General features: G+C 52.3%; 2 protein-coding genes and 2 pseudogenes across 4 annotated transcripts; 2 read left to right on the top strand and 2 right to left on the bottom strand.

Annotated features, from left to right (window-relative positions):
• Window positions 1–691: 691 nt before the first annotated feature.
• LOC136537470 (zinc-finger homeodomain protein 9-like) lies at window positions 692–2,262 on the bottom strand (annotated as a pseudogene).
• Window positions 2,263–3,653: 1,391 nt separating this feature from the next.
• On the top strand, window positions 3,654–8,470 carry LOC136535742 (calcium-dependent protein kinase 7). The gene is made up of 8 exons (XM_066528117.1): window positions 3,654–4,308; window positions 4,420–5,293; window positions 5,746–5,889; window positions 5,975–6,127; window positions 6,286–6,401; window positions 6,912–7,079; window positions 7,315–7,539; window positions 8,078–8,470. Exons 2-8 carry the CDS (start codon window positions 4,594–4,596, stop codon window positions 8,204–8,206), a joined length of 1,635 nt encoding a protein of 544 aa, XP_066384214.1. The 5' UTR covers window positions 3,654–4,308; window positions 4,420–4,593; the 3' UTR covers window positions 8,207–8,470.
• LOC136535743 (uncharacterized) lies at window positions 6,203–12,182 on the bottom strand. 3 transcript variants are annotated; one of them, XM_066528120.1, is made up of 5 exons: window positions 11,780–12,182; window positions 9,921–10,591; window positions 9,632–9,832; window positions 9,459–9,529; window positions 6,203–6,366 (listed from the first exon to the last, which is right to left on the bottom strand). In XM_066528120.1, exons 1-4 carry the CDS (start codon window positions 12,180–12,182, stop codon window positions 9,485–9,487), a joined length of 1,320 nt encoding a protein of 439 aa, XP_066384217.1. In that variant the 3' UTR covers window positions 6,203–6,366; window positions 9,459–9,484. The 3 variants fall into 3 exon arrangements, with proteins under 3 accessions (XP_066384217.1, XP_066384215.1, XP_066384218.1); XM_066528118.1 differs by lacking the exon at window positions 6,203–6,366 and having other exon boundaries at window positions 9,324–9,529; XM_066528121.1 differs by lacking the exon at window positions 6,203–6,366 and having other exon boundaries at window positions 9,324–9,529; window positions 9,921–10,570.
• Window positions 12,183–12,281: 99 nt separating this feature from the next.
• LOC136535741 (pentatricopeptide repeat-containing protein At3g62890-like) lies at window positions 12,282–14,188 on the top strand (annotated as a pseudogene).
• Window positions 14,189–16,070: the final 1,882 nt, after the last annotated feature.

Below are 16,070 nucleotides of genomic sequence, written 5' to 3'. Positions count from 1 at the left end.
TTCTTTTCTCTCTCCATTAATACATGCCCACCGAAGCTTCTGTACGAGGCTTTTCGGAAAAAAAAGAAGCTACCTCTGATGAACACGTGGCAATTTTTTTTTATAGAGTTATAGGGCATTCGCCTCTGTCTTAGCATTGCAAAGACAACAAAAGATCCGTTACAACATTCAGGTGGGACACACCATTCCATCAGTTTACGTGGTAATTCTGTGCTAGTAATAATCTGCCACTCGTTCAACGCTGCATCATGGAACTGGGATACTACGCATTGACGTCGTCTTAGAGATGAACGCGTTATTTCTTTTTTCCTCCCCTCTTTCGGAACGTGATGCAGATACAAATGGTTAAAGCACACAACCCCACTCCGATGAACGTAAACACATTATTACATATAGCTAGTTAGCTACGAGCACTTCATCATACAAACGGAGCCGACAGGTTTTCAGAGCGACAAAGCCATGACACCTGCCCGACCGTAGACGGACACACGCTGCTTCTTGTTAGGGAAAATTGGTTCTATAACATTGAAAGATGGTAAGAATCGGAAAATATCATCAAAAGAGTTCTGTTACGTAAAATACTATTGAAAGATGAAAACGTTACCTGAGAATAGCATTTCGTCACGTTGTTACGTTTGGAGGTAACGGCGTCCACTTCCCTTCTCCATTCCCTCTCTTCTCTCTTCTCTAGTTAAGCGGACTGCGGCGATGAAGCTCCTTCGGCGTTGTCCGTGTGGTCAGCGGTGACGGTGGGCGCCGAGGAGGCGGCGCCGTTGATGTTGAAGCCGGTGGCACTGGTCGGGAACGAGGTGAGGACGGGAGGGGGAGGGGTGATCCTGGACGGGTTGAATGATGACGGTGCAGCAGCGCCGCTTGGGTTTTGTAGCGGCGCGGCGCCTGCGGAGGCGGAGGCGCTGCGGCGGGCGCTGTGGCTGCCCAAGAAGTTGTGCTTGTTGTTGTGCATCCAGACCTTGAAGACGCCCTTGCCGACGCCGATGTCGCGGCACCACTCGTCGACGATGGCCTCGTCGCGCTTCTGCAGCCGCCACCCCGAGCCGCTCCGACAGCTCCTGCATCCGCTGCTTCTGCTCGGCGGTGAACTTGGTGCGGAACCGCTTCCTGGGCATCGGCATCGCGCCCCCGGTGGGCGGCGTGCTCGATGGCATCAGCTGCTGGGCGGCTGGGGCCTGTAGCCTCTGCACCGCGGTTGCCACCGTAGCCCCGGGCGCGCCGCCGGAGCCAAGCGAGAGCAGCATGTGCGGCGCCGTCGCGAAGTACGACGGTGGGGGCTGCTGCGCCACCGGTGTCGGCACGTGGTGGTGCGACGGCGGGGGCGGGGACACCGACCGCTCCTCGTCGTACTCCGAGCCCTCCGAATCGGAATCGGAGTCGTCGGCGTCGACGACCCCCGGGTGGTGGTGGCGGTCCTCGGGCGTCTCCTCCCCGCCGCGGTGCGGCTGGCCGTGCAGCACGCTCGGCGGCGGCGGCGGGGAACCCTCCACCGTCCGGCGGTGGAAATTGCGGTGGCACCCGCACGCGGTGCACTTGAGTGACGTCGGGTCGGCCGGGTTGGCCCCCGGCGAGGGCATGAACTCGCCGCACTGGGAAGTGGACGCCGTTACTTCTAAACATGACAACGTGACGAAATGCTATTCTCAGGTAACGTTTTCATCTTTCAATGGTATTTTACGTAACAGAACTCTTTTGATGGTATTTTCCGATTCTTACCGTCTTTCAATGCTATAGAACCAATTTTTCCTTCTTGTTATAACAATTTCTAAAAAAATCATGTGGGCCTGGAGGACCGCCCTTGTGTGCGTGAATCTATGTGCCTCTAGCTCATCACCCCTTGTCCCCCGTTCGACGCACTAGGGTCACGGTGCCAGGCGGCCGGCCGAATAATCCCAAACATTATCCAAAATACAAGACTCATTCTACGTTTGGATAGTATTATAGTTAAAAGGTTCGATACCTATTTTTGGTCTTCACCAATAATAAGACCTAAAAGAGAACCCTTTCTGCAAATGAATCTCCAGAAGTGAGAATACTCATATTTAAGTTGTGACTCTGCTGCAACCCAAAATGAATCTCGCATATAGGTACTCTGTTGAAGACTGAAACAGCCAGTCTGTTCGGCAGGCCGTAAACGATCATAGATTATTTACTGCTGGCTGATTTAGTGTGAGAGAAAAATATCATTCCAGCTTATAATCCATGATCATATACGAGCAAGCGAACATACCGAGTATTATCAATACCCATTTTAAGTTTGTATGCCATATGAGTAAGCTGTCGGAGACAGGGGTCATTCTTCTTTTTCGCAATCATGTGATCATGTAATTTCATAAAAAAAATCATGTGATCATGCGGTTTATCCGAACAACACACTCCACGTTTTCTGAACAAAAAAACACGCGAGTCAGAACGGCACCGACCGTGCGCATTGTTTCATTCAGCGAGACGCTGCAGCGTGCGCCCTCACAAGCTCTGCTAACCGACGATGACACATGGGGGCCCCGCACGGGTGGGGCACCACTGTCTGTGGCCTGTGCTGCGTCTCAGGTTGGGCTCGTTTCCTTTTTTGTTTGGTGGCGTCTGGCGTGGACGACGACGCTGGTACTGCGACGGCAGGAGCGAGCAACCGAGGCGATCGTAATTTTTTTTTTTCAATCCAGACACTGTAGCATGTTTCGTTTGTATTTGATAAATTTTATTTAATCATAGATTAACTAAGCTTAAAAAATTCGTCTCGTGATTTACAACTAAACTGTATAATTAATTATTTTTTTACCTACATTTAATACTCTATACATACGTCTAAAAATTGATATGATGAAAAAAAAATGAAAAAACTTGAAACTTTGAGGCCATCTAAACAAGGCCCGAGTACCGAGCAAAGCAAAGCTCTGAGTCTGCGCTCTTCATTTCTGCACCCTGGTTAAAGCCGTAAATACAACTTGACCCTCGACGCAGTGGAGAGCTTACTCGCTGCTCGCGGTCCACCGATGTAATTCCAATGCCTGAAAGCAAACTTGCTTGCTTAAGAAAAGAAGAGTGCTTTTTTGTGACTGCGGATAATAATAAAAAATCTTCAGTGTAAACCTTGCAACAGGATTCTTTAGGCACTTCAAATACAATAGGATTCTCAAAAAGTTGCACGAGATATCCCATACTTATATATCATATAAATTCTCAGAAAGTTGCACAAGTTATACCTATATATATACACAGGCAAATACAAATACACTGAGCTGAAGTTTTGTCTGTGTGCAGTAACAGAGGCCGACATTTTTCTATTTTCCAAAAAAAGAAGAAGCTCAAGCTGAAGTTTGACTTTCTAGATTAAAGGTTGTCAAAATCAATTCCAAGGAGAGACACTTTAACTTCGATTTGTTCTAGATAAATTTTTTTTACAAGACTAACCGTACCTGTCGCTGAACACGAAAACAGCCAGCACCAGAGCAAATCGTTTTTGACTCCACGCCGTCGTCGGAGCTAGTTCGCCGTCAGCCGAGTCCTCAGACCGCTGCCGGTTTCTGTCGGCGTGCTAATACTCCGGGACTCCGGGGTCCCCACCGCAAAAACGTCCCCACACAGCTGCGTCGCACCTAACCCCCTCCTCGTCCGCCTATAAAAGCCGGCTCGCCCCTTCCCGCTCCTCTCTTCTCCCCGTCTCCATTTTTTTCCTCCCATCGATTTTGCATTTTAGCCCCTCAGGAAGCTCCGATTTCGCGTCCGGTCCGCCGGCCCGGTTCCGTTCGTGCTCTGCTCCGATCGAGCGAGCCGCCCCGTGGGGGACCGCTGCGAGGACTGTCGTTCGGCGGGTGTGGTTCTCGGCTCGGTTCCTTTTCTTCCCGCACAAATCTCGTCTTTTTTGGTTCAGATTTGGCTTCTGGGCGCCCTTCTGGGTGTTTCTCGTGCGTTTCGGCTTCGGTTTCGCCGATTTGGTGCCGGATTCGGTGGGTTCGTGCCGCGTAGCCTGGATCTCCGGCGCGGGTCTAGCGTTAGGAGCCCTCAGATTGGGGATTTCCTGCCGGAGGAAGCTTTTCAAGGGAGCTAGCTGCCTTTGGAAGCAGGAGCAACTCTCCCAGTCTCTGAAGGTTTCACCGTGCGCGGTGGAGAGCGATTAGCTTGAGGAGTAGTCTGGCAGGCTTGTTTATTGCGTGGGGTTTTGGGTAGATTTCGTGTAGTGCTGAGCAAAGTCTGGGTGTCAAGTCTGGTGGTGGAAGCCCTCAGGCTGGAGATTTCCTCCCTCACGACGCCGAAGGAGGACACCGGCTTTGGAAGGAATTTCCTGCCATCCTAGAGGTTTGCACTTCCTCCTTTGGCAAAGCTAGATTTTCCTTGCTAGTTGTCTTGCCTTGCACAGTTGCACCGAGTAGTTTGGTTGCTGATTGAGTCTTTGTTGTGAAATGTCAGGCTGCCGATTTCCTCCCTAGCAAGAAGCCAAGTAAGGGCTTTCTTCTAGAGGAGCTCTTCCAGTTCTTTTAAATTTGTGGGCCGTGGCTATTTAATCTCCATCTGCATCCCAAGATAATCACATTTCTGTGAGACTGGGAACACCGGATTTAATTTGGATAAGGTGTTCTGGGAATGGGGAACCAATGCCCAAACGGGACCCTTGGGAGTGACTACTACAACCGCCCTGCGTCTAGGTTCGTTGATGGATGCCTCGAGGACGATCGCTACTCTGACTTGAAGAAGTCTGACAAGCCATGGCCTGAGGTGAACTCATTTAAGCCCACTGCTGCTGGTATTTTGAAGAGGGGATTGGATCCAACATCTATCACTGTCCTTGAAAGGAAGACGGAGGACCTAAGGGAACATTATATCATTGGTCGGAGGCTTGGTCAAGGCCAGTTTGGCACAACATACCTCTGCACCGAGATCAGTACAGGGTGTGAGTATGCATGCAAGACCATCCCAAAGCGCAAGCTCATCACCAAGGAGGATGTTGAGGATGTGCGCCGTGAGATCCAGATAATGCACCATTTGTCAGGTCACAAGAATGTTGTTGCCATCAAGGATGTATATGAGGACGGGCAGGCGGTGCATATTGTGATGGAGCTCTGCGCCGGTGGGGAGCTCTTTGACCGAATTCAGGAGAAGGGGCATTACAGCGAACAGAGGGCTGCAGAGCTTATAAGAATCATTATTAGCATTGTGGCCATGTGCCACTCACTTGGGGTTATGCACCGTGATCTAAAACCAGAGAACTTCCTCCTTTTGGATAAAGAAGATGATCTGTCAATAAAAGCAATTGATTTTGGTCTATCCGTGTTCTTCAAACCAGGTAGGACATCAAATTTGATGTGTAGCAAGGCATTCTTTATTTATTGCTATTTTAAAGCTACAGTGTAATGCCATAGTGTTTACATGTCTACCTTGCTTACAAGATATTGTAGCGAGATAGTAGTGATGCCTAATGTTATCGTCTGCAAGCATCCTTGAACCTGACTCTATGAGCAACAAACTACTCTACAACACTAAGCCATGACCTATGCATTGTACAGTCTCACTGATCCGAAATTCATACAATTATTTACTCTGGTAGTGTTTCTGCTTGTTATACGGAATATGATAGACTAATAAGTTACGGCGTGCTATGCACCTATTTCCCTGTTCATCAAGGCTTATTGTTGTTTATCAGACTCAGTTCATATCGATCAGTTTTGCGTTCTCTGTGTGAGTTCTGATGGGTTTATGGATTAAACCTTGATTTATTTTTTATATTCAAAACTGCAGGTCAGGTTTTCACTGAGCTGGTTGGAAGCCCATACTATGTTGCTCCTGAGGTACTACACAAACGGTACGGACCAGAAGCGGATGTGTGGTCAGCTGGAGTGATACTCTATGTTTTGCTTAGTGGGGTGCCACCTTTTTGGGCAGGTTACTTCTATTCTCAGGTGTTATATTCAGCCATTCAGGACAACTATATTTGTGAATTGCTAATCAACATGATTTGTTTTACCAGAGACACAGCAAGGTATATTTGACGCTGTCCTGAAGGGGCACATTGATTTTGACTCAGACCCATGGCCTAAGATATCTGAAAGTGCAAAGAATCTCATAAGAAAGATGCTCTGCCCTTGTCCTTCAGAGCGTCTGAAAGCCCATGAAGTACTACGTAAGTATATCTTAAATCTTGCCTGCATCTTCAGTCAATTCAGTTGCTGCTGTCTAGCTGTTATCTCTGTTGCAGCATAGGTTATGCTCCTCGCATTGTTTTAGGAATCACCAAATTCGTACTTCTTTACTGGTGAAACTGAAATATATGCTTGCCAGGCCATCCTTGGATCTGTGAAAATGGAGTGGCCACTGATCAGGCTCTTGATCCTAGTGTTCTCTCTCGGCTCAAACAATTCTCTGCAATGAACAAGTTAAAGAAGTTGGCTCTGAGAGTGAGTATTATATTTACTTCACTACTTTCATCTTTATATTCCAATCATGATCGTGCATGTTTGATTGAACTTTGTAAGAGTTTTTTTGTTGTTGTGCCTTATCATTTGTCCCTTTTGGATCTGGAAATGTTTTAAACTTTTGGCTGCATATGTATTTGGCATCTTCTGTTAGACAATTGCCTTAATCTCATTTGGACTGTACCTTACAATATTAGATTCAAAGCTACATACATATTCCAATTAACACAATAACTCATACATGCTAATAAGTGGTCATGGATGCAGTTAGTTGCCTCCATATGAACTACAGCATTTCCAGGCTGACCACCCTGATTCTTTTCACTCTACGTGGGGATACAATGCACTAATTATTCTAGGGTTTGGGATTCAGTTCAAAATACTGGAATATGCATTATAATCAATTTTGTTTTGCCTTTGATAATGCATTCTGCAATTTTCAGTTATGTCAACACTAGATGTTAGTTTTTCTGACTCTTTATGTACCTCCAGGTGATAGCTGAACGGCTTTCTGAGGAAGAGATTGCTGGGTTAAGACAAATGTTCAAGGCAGTGGATGTTCAAAATAGAGGTGTAATTACTTTTGGTGAACTTAGACAAGGTTTAAGAAGTTATGGTACTGAATTGGAGGATAGAGAAATTAGTGATATAATGGAAGCGGTAAGTGTAATTAGCTGCCTTTCATTTAAATTTCAGTAACCAAATCATGCATTTGTGTTACAGGACCTGCTGTTAGCCCGTCACAATGCATTTTTCAGCACCTAAGGAAAAGTATCTAAACAATGCATTTATTACATAATAGCAACTCTCCTCTATTCTTGTATGCCATGCATCTGTTTTTAGATAATATCTGCTCCATTAAGTGCTTCAGCTAAAATTCTTGAATCTTTCACAGGCTGATAAAGACAATAATGTGACCATCAATTATGAAGAATTTATCGCTGCAACTGTGCCTCTTAACAAAATAGAACGTGAGGAGCACTTGATGGCAGCTTTTACTTACTTCGACAAAGATGGAAGTGGTTATATCACAGTTGACAAGCTTCAACGAGCTTGTGGAGAACATAACATGGAGGACACATTCCTTGAAGAGATAATTTTAGAAGTTGACCAAAACAATGTAAGCTGGTTGTCTAATGCCAAAAGATTTTTAGCACTAATGTCCATCACTTGGGGGTACCTAAACATGTCGACCTCATTCTAGACCTTTGAGTCATGTGGGGTCGCGTTGTAGGAAAACATTGCAATGGTTCCTTATCCTGAATAATATTTTACTTATAGAATATATAAACACCTTTGGTGGTTGGGCATCAAACGTCACACCTAACTCACAGCTGTCGATTTCAGCCACCATAAAGGATAGAAAAAAAAAGTAAATATACTTGGTGACAGCAGTCATTGCCAATCCAGTGACAGCATTCACCTTTTGATCTTGAATTCTACTACCCGATAAGTTTCCTATGGTTGGCTATTTTTTAGCAATTGACCTGAGAAATAGGCAGTATATTACAGAATTATAAGACCTGGATGGCTGGATAATATATGGTGAAAACCACGCTACAGTGTTAGGACTACCAAATACCAACAATACCTCTGCTGAGTTTTATTGTACTGTTTAACTAATGCATGTACTGATGTTCCTTGTATCTGCTTTTCAGGACGGTCAGATTGACTACGCCGAATTCGTAGCCATGATGCAAGGCAACAAAGTTGGACTTGGGTGGCAACCAATGGAAACCACTTTGAATGTAACCTTGAGAGATGCACCTCAAGTACACTGTCACTGATGCACTCCATGTACAGATTTTGTTCTCTTCTCTTATTCATCGTTTCTCCATGACCCGAATTCGGGTTGTAGTGATATGTACGAGAAGGGAGCAAATCAATCAGTTCATTTAGTAGTATTTATCTCAAATAAGTGTGGGCTGGCAAGAATATAGTTTGTCATGAGAGACACTAGTAGATATATAGTAGTGGTATATATTGGTTTATGTAGCTGGTGATCCTGTCAAGCGATTTAATCAAAATACTAAAAGAAGTGCATTCAGTTTGTTCGTTTTGTTACAGGTTGCATGAAGATTAAGGAAATTCTGTTTTCTGATGTTATGCTGCTTCGAAATGTGCTAACGCAACTCTGCGACAGATTTATCATTCTGTTTTACCGGTCAATGCCGTATAAGTGATCATTTTGTGCTTACGCGCTACGCCTGCAGGCGCATGTTCTGCCAACTTCTTGCCCTGTTCGCTTGGCAGTTGCTAGGCACGCTGCGGGTAACCAGTTGCTAAGCAGCCAGAATAGCGAAGGGCAGTCGGCAGAGCCGGATGCACGAGATACTTCGGCCTACCAGCGGATGAAACCCCGTTCGCTGATGCTGAAATTTGGCTTATGCTGGTGCTTATGCTGAAATGTTGTGAGATAAAAACACTGTTCTATGGTTGCTTTTTAGAACTACTTTTCAGCCATAGAACAATGTTTTCAGCTATGAAATAGTATTTTTCTCTCACAACATTTCAGCATAAACACCGGCGTAAGCCAAATTTTGAACGAAACCGTGGGTGAGGTGGTAAACAGCGGACGCTGCTAGGCTGCGCAGGCGCCCCCGCTGCTCCAAAGGCACGTTTTAGTCTGAAGCCTGAACAATTTACTGTGCGGTTCTGGAAATTCAGAGTCAATGTTTTGCTAAACGCTAAACAATTTACTGTTTAATCACTGTTTGAACTAAACCTCCATTTAAACGGGATAATAAACAGCCAAATAAATAGAAATGGTGTAAGCATTTAAACGATTGTTAAGACAGACAAAATGTCCATTTAAACAGAATAAACGGCCAAATAAACTGGTGTAATCGTCTAAATGATTGTTAAGACGAAGAGTGTTGAGATTAGACAGCCAAGCAGGCAGTGTGCCTTCGAAGATACCAATTTCATTTGGCTCGTCAAGCAGCGCGTTTTGTTCTTGTTGTATGATGACAGTGTATGGGTTATGGCCAAGTGGCCCTTTCTATTTATCTACGTACTCTACATAGAATCTGGCAGAACCTGGGTGAAGTCAATTGGCCCCGAAGTCAAGTGGTCTCCGACACCCGGCGCTCGTGGGCGGCAGCGATCTCCTGCGAGACGAGAGCAAGCTGTGCAGGGTTAGTCTCTGAACTCACTCTGGAGCTGAACTGAACCACTCTGTGTGTCGATCGATCGATCGCTGGAATCCTTGCCTTGACGTCTCCGTCCGTGCACAGAACACACCGTGACGTGACGGCGGTGCCGCCGCCCAGAGCCCAGCCGACCTCGCACAGGAACTCGCCGTCGCCGAGCTCTCTGAAGGCGCTCCACAGCTGCTTCGGCAGCGTCACGACGCCCTCCGCGTCCCTCAGCAGCTTCCTCGGCTCGTCAGGCGACAGCTCCGCGAACTTTCCCTGCGCACCACTCATGATCCACTCGTCAGTGAAATTCTAGCTCACCAACGCGCTGATCAATCATCGGCGAGAGCTCTACTCTGCTCACCGTCTCGGGGTCCAGCTCGCCGGAGAACCTCGTGGCGGCGGCATCCGTGGTCTCCCACTGCCCGATCACCTCGGCGACGTCGAGCTTCTCCCCCGCCGCGAACGCGGTCTCCCCGACGGCGCAGCCGCCGAGCTGCCCGCCGTCGCGGAACGGGCCGTACCACTGCTCGGCGAAGACCTTGACCCCTAGGAGCCGCGCCTCCCTGCCCAGCGCCACGGTCTGCACCACTCGGACCCTGCCGGCCTCCTCGGCGGGCGCGTCCGGGCGCACGACGCAGTGCTCCACCTCGAGCACGGGCGCGGGGCCCCTGAGCCACGCGGCGACGTAGGACCCCGCGGTGGCGTAGGCGAAGGCGGCGGCGGAGGCGGCGTGGCGCTGGTGGGAGGTGTGCACGGTGGCGGCGTCGGCCTCGCACCCCACCGTGGGGAGCAGGCGGACCAGGCGGTAGTGCAGCGCGCACGGCGCGGCCGGGTCCGCCAGCGTGGGGCACTGCGTCTGCCAGTCCACCACCTGCACGCCCCACTCCCGGTACGCCTCCGGGACCACGTTCTCCGGCAGCTCCACGGGGTCGCCGGACGCCGTGAAGTCCGCGCCGAAGCCGTCCCACTCGCCGGACACCCGCGCCGCGAACTCTGCCCACTTGCTGTTATCTGCGCGCCCGCGCGTGGGTTCTTCATCCATGCATCAAGTTCGTTACGTAGGAGTATATAATGTGTATGTATATCCGGCAGAATCTATCTTTTGCATTGGAGGGTGTGCCGTTATGGGTTATGGGAGTGATGCTTAGACTCTCTCCAACACCGAGACGCATACCTAAAATACGTCCCCAACAGTACTTTGCCTATCCGAAAACTACCTCGCTGACCCAAACCAGTGACCCATTTTGCCTACCGAAGCATACGATACGCAAAAAAGCATATCCTCTCTCCTCGCTACGCAAATCGTCGGCGCTCGCTCGCGTCCGAGGTGGCCCGCTCCCGCACCGGGCGCGCCGCCGGCCCCGCTCCTCCGCGCTCGTCTGGCGTCCGTGCTTGCTCCCCCGCCGACGGACGCGAGCTCCGCCGGACACGAGATCCGCCGGGGGCGCGGGATCCGCCGGGGACGCGAGATCCGCCGGGGGCGCGGGCGCGAGATCCGTCGGGGGCGCGGGTCCGCCGGGGACGCGAGCTCCGCCGGGGGCGTGGGCGCGGGATCCGCCGGGGACGCGAGCTCCGCCGGGGGCGCGGGCGCGGGATCCGCCGGGGACGCGAGATCCGTCGGGGGCGCGGATCCGCCGGGGACGCGAGCTCCGCCGGGGGCGCGGGATCCGCCGGGGACGCGAGCTCCGCCGGGGAAGCGGGCGCGAGATCCGCCGGGGGCGCGGGCGCGGGATCCGCCGGGGGGCGCAGGATCCGCCGGGGACGCGAGCTCCGCCGGGGGCGCGGGTCCGGGAGAGGGAGGGTCGGGGAAGAAGAAGGAGAGGGAGGGGGGGCCGGATCCGGGCGCCGCGCCAGCGCCAGAGCGCGCCGTCGCCCCACGTCGTCGCCGTCGCCATGTCCTGCACGGCCGCGTGGGAGAGAGAGGAGCGAAGATATTTTGCGTTCGCTGTTGGAAACGGAAGAATCTGGGTAGCTCACTCATTTACTGTGCCGTGACCCAAACGGTGAACTTTGGGTCGTCTCTGTTGGAGACAGTCTTACTCTGCTTTTCTTTAGGTGCAATGTGTTCTTGCGTGTGGACTAGCATCATCTACGAATAATTCGAAGAAAAAAAGCATGCGGACAGAACATTCGACGAACATGCTCCCAGCTTGTGCGTCCCACAATCCACACTTCTATTAGCAAAGAGCCAGTAGTTCATAACAGGAAAGAGCGTGTAACCTGGCGGCGCGCCGGCGGTCTGCGCAGCGTCGGTGGCAACGGTGCTGGAGGTCTCGGGAGAGACGACTCGCAGTCGCATTCTCGCCGGCCGCCTCCGTGATCGAATCCCGGAGCAAGACGGCGATGGCAATAAGGACGCTGCGGCCGACGGCGGGAGGACGGCGCGGTGGTGGTGGTGGGCGTCGGGGAGGGGCAGCGGGAGGAGACGGGGTTGCGCAGAGAGAAGCGGCATTATTGGAGAGCGGGATCGATCGATGGCCTTTGGCTTTTCTACGGTCTTGGGGTCTCTTGGCTTCGATTCCTTTCTGTTCCTCTTCTGGTGGCGGCGTGGCGCGTACGAATTACACAATCCAAACTCAGGTAGCTGTGTCGCTGTATGTGAAGGCGGATAGAGATAAAACATGTGTGGGCGTGGTTGGCACCGAGCTAGTGGTCACCGCGAATTGGGACTCGCTTTGATGCGCTCGGAGGCCACTGAGCTTATCGCCGCTGATCGCTCCAGATGCCCCAAGGTGCTCTGCTCATGTCCATGTCCATGTCCGCTCCGGCCCCGACCCCCATCCCGCTGACCTCCATCGCCGTGCTGCGGCAACACCACTCGCAGCTCATCCGTCTCGGCGTCGCCTCCCACCCCGCCCACGCGCGCCGCCTCCTCTCCTTCCTCGCCCGCGACCCCCGACTCCCACTTCCCGTACGCGAGCCGCCTCCTGGCGCGCCACCCGGCCCCGCACCCGGCGCTCTTCAACCCGCTCTTCTCCGCGCTCCCGACGCGCCACGCCGCGCGGCTGCTGGCCCTCATGCTCTCGCTGCCCCTGCACCCGGACCACTTCACCTTCCCGCGCATCCTCCCGGGCGCCCAGCCGCTCCACCTGGTCGCCCAGCTCCACGCGCTGCTCCTCAAGCTCGGCTTCCACGCCCACACGCAGTCGCTCAACGCGCTGCTCGCCGCCTACCATGCCAACAAGAGACCCGACCTCGCCTCCCGCATCTTCCGCGGCGGCGCCGGCGCTCTCGACGTCGTGTCGTGGACCACCATGGTCGGCGGGCTCGTCAAGCTGGGGCTGGTCGACGACGCGAGGGAGCTGTTCGACGGGATGCCGGAGCGGAACCTCGTGTCGTGGAACGCGATGATATCCGGGTACGTCAAGGCCGGGAGGTTCCTGGACGCGCTGGAGGTGTTCGACGAGATGCGGGCGAGCGGGGTGGACGGGAACGCCTTCGTCGCGGCTACTGCGGTGGTGGCGTGCACGGGCGCCGGTGCGCTGGCGCGCGGGAGGGAGGTGCACCGGTGGGTGGAGCGGAGCGGGATCCAGATGGACGACAAGCTGGCCACCGCGGTGGTCGACATGTACTGCAAGTGCGGCTGCGTCGAGGAGGCGTGGCGTGTGTTCGAGGCCCTCCCGGCCAGGGGGCTCACGTCGTGGAACTGCATGATCGGTGGGTTCGCGGTGCACGGGCGGGGCGAGGACGCTCTGAAGCTGTTCGGACGGATGGAGAGGGAGGGCGTGGCGCCGGACGACGTCACGCTGGTGAACGTGCTTACTGCCTGCGCGCACGCCGGGATGGTCAGCGAGGGTCGCCACTACTTCAACCACATTTCTCAGAGATACGGCATTGAGCCCAAGATGGAGCACTACGGCTGCATGGTTGACCTGTACGGAAGAGCAGGGCAGCTGGAGGAAGCCAAGAAGGTTATCCAAGACATGCCGATGGAGCCAGACGTCGGCGTCCTCGGTGCGCTCTTCGGCGCGTCAAAGTTACACGGCGACGTCGATCTGGGCGAGGCGATTGGGTGGCGCGTCATTGAGCTGGATCCCAACAATAGCGGGCGCTATGTGCTGCTGGCGAACCTCCTCGCCACGGCCGGCCGGTGGGAGGACGTGGCTAGGGTCCGGCGGCTGATGGATGAGCGGAATGTGAGTAAGGAAGCCGGACGGTCAGTGATCGAGGTCCAAGGTGAGGTCTGCGAGTTCCAGTGCGGTGGCCTCTGCCACCCCCAGGCGGAGGAGGTGTACGCTATGGCCAGGGACATGATGAGGAAGATCAGGGCAGAGGGCTATGTGCCCGATACCCGGGACGTGCTGCACGCCATTGCAGAGGAGGAGAAGGAGACGCCATTGCTCTACCACAGTGAGAAGCTGGCCATCGCCTTTGGGCTCCTGCACACCAGGTCCGGCGACACGATACGGATCACCAAGAATTTGAGAGTCTGTAGAGATTGCCATGAGGCAACGAAGTTCGTGTGTCGCGTCTTTGATCGCGAGATTGTGGTCAGGGACAGGAACCGGTTCCACCATTTCAAGGATGGGCTGTGCTCGTGTAAAGATTATTGGTAAAATCCATTAATCATTATAACGTTATACTCAAATCCATTAGTTCCGAAAAATACTAGGAAATAAAAATTTTAGGTACGTGACCATGGGCGAATGGTAACAAGATTTATACGAAACTAACAAAAGGAATCATGCATAATCAGACAGCGAAAAGCCTCTATCAGCCGATTCGTCATGTTTTTTTTTGAGGATTACAGAGTACAACGTAGACGCCCACAACACGCACGTACATTCATCCATATGAACACACGTACGCAAACCTATCCCTATGAGCACCTCCGAAGGACTACGCCTCATTAGGATACCAATATATCCACCCTAATCCATGTATGTTTAGAGTGGTTTGGTGTGAAATTTAAACCACTTCAACACACATGGATTAAGGTGAATCCACGGGTATCAAACAAGCTCTCAATTGGCTCGTGCAGTCGTGCGTTAGGTTTCAGAGATTCAGACAGAAGGGAGTAAAGGACGAATGCAATGCCGACACGATTGAGGTCAGATTAGTGCATATTAAAAAGTCATCACCCTTGCACTGAAATAGTTCCCAGACACTTAATTCCATAATCCACGTGATGTTATAGACTACAGATATGAACAGCATTCATCTTAAACACGGAAAGCAAGTTCTTAGCATTTTCCCCAATTCATTGGGTCACATGACATGAGGAACTCCTTTAAGCCACGCTTGCTTATCTCTCTTTAAGCTGCTCTCTTTAAGCCACGCTTCTGCTCATCTTTCTTTAAGCCACGCTTCGGCTTCGGCTTGTCCTGTCTCTCTGGCGCCCTCCATGGGGGTATTAGCCTTAATAAGAGACATTAGAGAACTGCAATAGTAAGAAGTGAACACCAGCTGGTACAACTACTGCCAAATTGAATAAGATTAAGGCTACCACGCTAAAAACATCACATACCCTGATCCATAAAGAGATCAGAAAGCTTGAACGACTCCAAACTTCCAAGAGGTCCAACCCAAGCCTCCTTGGTTGGCGAACTGAAGGTTGGGTTCTCCACGAGCGTATTAATGAAAATCCATACTCCCTCCGTATACAAATTTAAAGTCGTTCTGGGCGACACTACATCCATGCAAAAGGAAGTGGTTCTGGCTTGAGGGGCTGGTTTTGGACGCGTTTGCCCCTGGCGACGCTTTGTTCCGCGCGCCCGCTGGTTCTCGTTCGATGCCCAGCACGCTCGCCGCCCGCTTCGTTAATACGGAGTACTCCCAGCACGCTCGCCGCCCGCTTCGTCGCTCGCGTCAAGGCAGTAAACACGCGCCGCCCTCGCGCAGGTGCTGCTCGCCTTCGCCCTCGCTTTCTCACGCTCGTCCGCGGCTTAGTGTTTAGGTTTGCCATGGAGTTCAGCGGCGCAGGTGGTGCTCGTCGTGGAGTCTGGCGGCACGGGTGCGGAGGAGTCGCAGGAGATCGCGCTAGAGTCGCTGCGGAGGTCATCACGCCGGAGTCGCTGGAGGTCATCCCGCCGGAGTCGCAGGAACCGGAGGAGGTCGTCACGCCGGACTCGCAGATGGAGGCGGTGCCGGACTCCATCACGCCGGAGTTGCAGATGGCGCCCGACTCCATCACGCTGAACTCCATCGCGACGGTGGCGGAGGCCAAGGAGGCCGAGTCCATCACGACGGACTCCATGCCGAACTTGCAGATGGCGCCCGACTCCATCGCGACGGACTCCATCGTGCCGGATTCCTTGCCGCCGGGCGCTTTTCTTTGCGGTCGCTGCGGTCTTGTCCATGAGGACCGCGAAGCATGGAATCGTGCACACTCGCGGTTCAGGCCATGCCGTCGCTGCGGTCTCGTCCACGCGGACTACATGAGTGACGCCATTGCCGGCCGCGTCGAGGTGGACTGCGACCTTTTCATCGAGCATTATTGCTTCTAGTCAACAAAGCTTGGTAAACTTGTTGTCGGAGCTTTTCAGTCATATCTTTCCTCCGGTTGGGTTCT

The sequence above is a fragment of the Miscanthus floridulus genome, chromosome 2 (assembly GCF_019320115.1).
Source record: "Miscanthus floridulus cultivar M001 chromosome 2, ASM1932011v1, whole genome shotgun sequence".
Classification (NCBI taxonomy): domain Eukaryota; kingdom Viridiplantae; phylum Streptophyta; class Magnoliopsida; order Poales; family Poaceae; genus Miscanthus; species Miscanthus floridulus.
The sequence above is the reverse complement of the archived record's forward strand: the minus strand, read 5'-3'. Positions and strand labels throughout refer to the sequence as shown.

Bases quoted from the DNA above. Each gene is read 5' to 3' on its own strand.
- LOC136535743 (XM_066528120.1), bottom strand. From the start codon at position 12,182: ATGTTTTATCTCTATCCGCCTTCACATACAGCGACACAGCTACCTGAG. The intron at 10,592-11,779 runs GTTACACGCTCT...GCATGGATGAAG, and splicing joins GACCGCCGGCGCGCCGCCAG to AACCCACGCGCGGGCGCGCA. The intron at 9,530-9,631 runs GCAAGGATTCCA...CTCGTCTCGCAG, and splicing joins GCACGGACGGAGACGTCAAG to GAGATCGCTGCCGCCCACGA.
- LOC136535742 (XM_066528117.1), top strand. From the start codon at position 4,594: ATGGGGAACCAATGCCCAAACGGGACCCTTGGGAGTGACTACTACAAC. The intron at 5,294-5,745 runs GTAGGACATCAA...TCAAAACTGCAG, and splicing joins ATCCGTGTTCTTCAAACCAG to GTCAGGTTTTCACTGAGCTG. The intron at 7,540-8,077 runs GTAAGCTGGTTG...TCTGCTTTTCAG, and splicing joins TAGAAGTTGACCAAAACAAT to GACGGTCAGATTGACTACGC.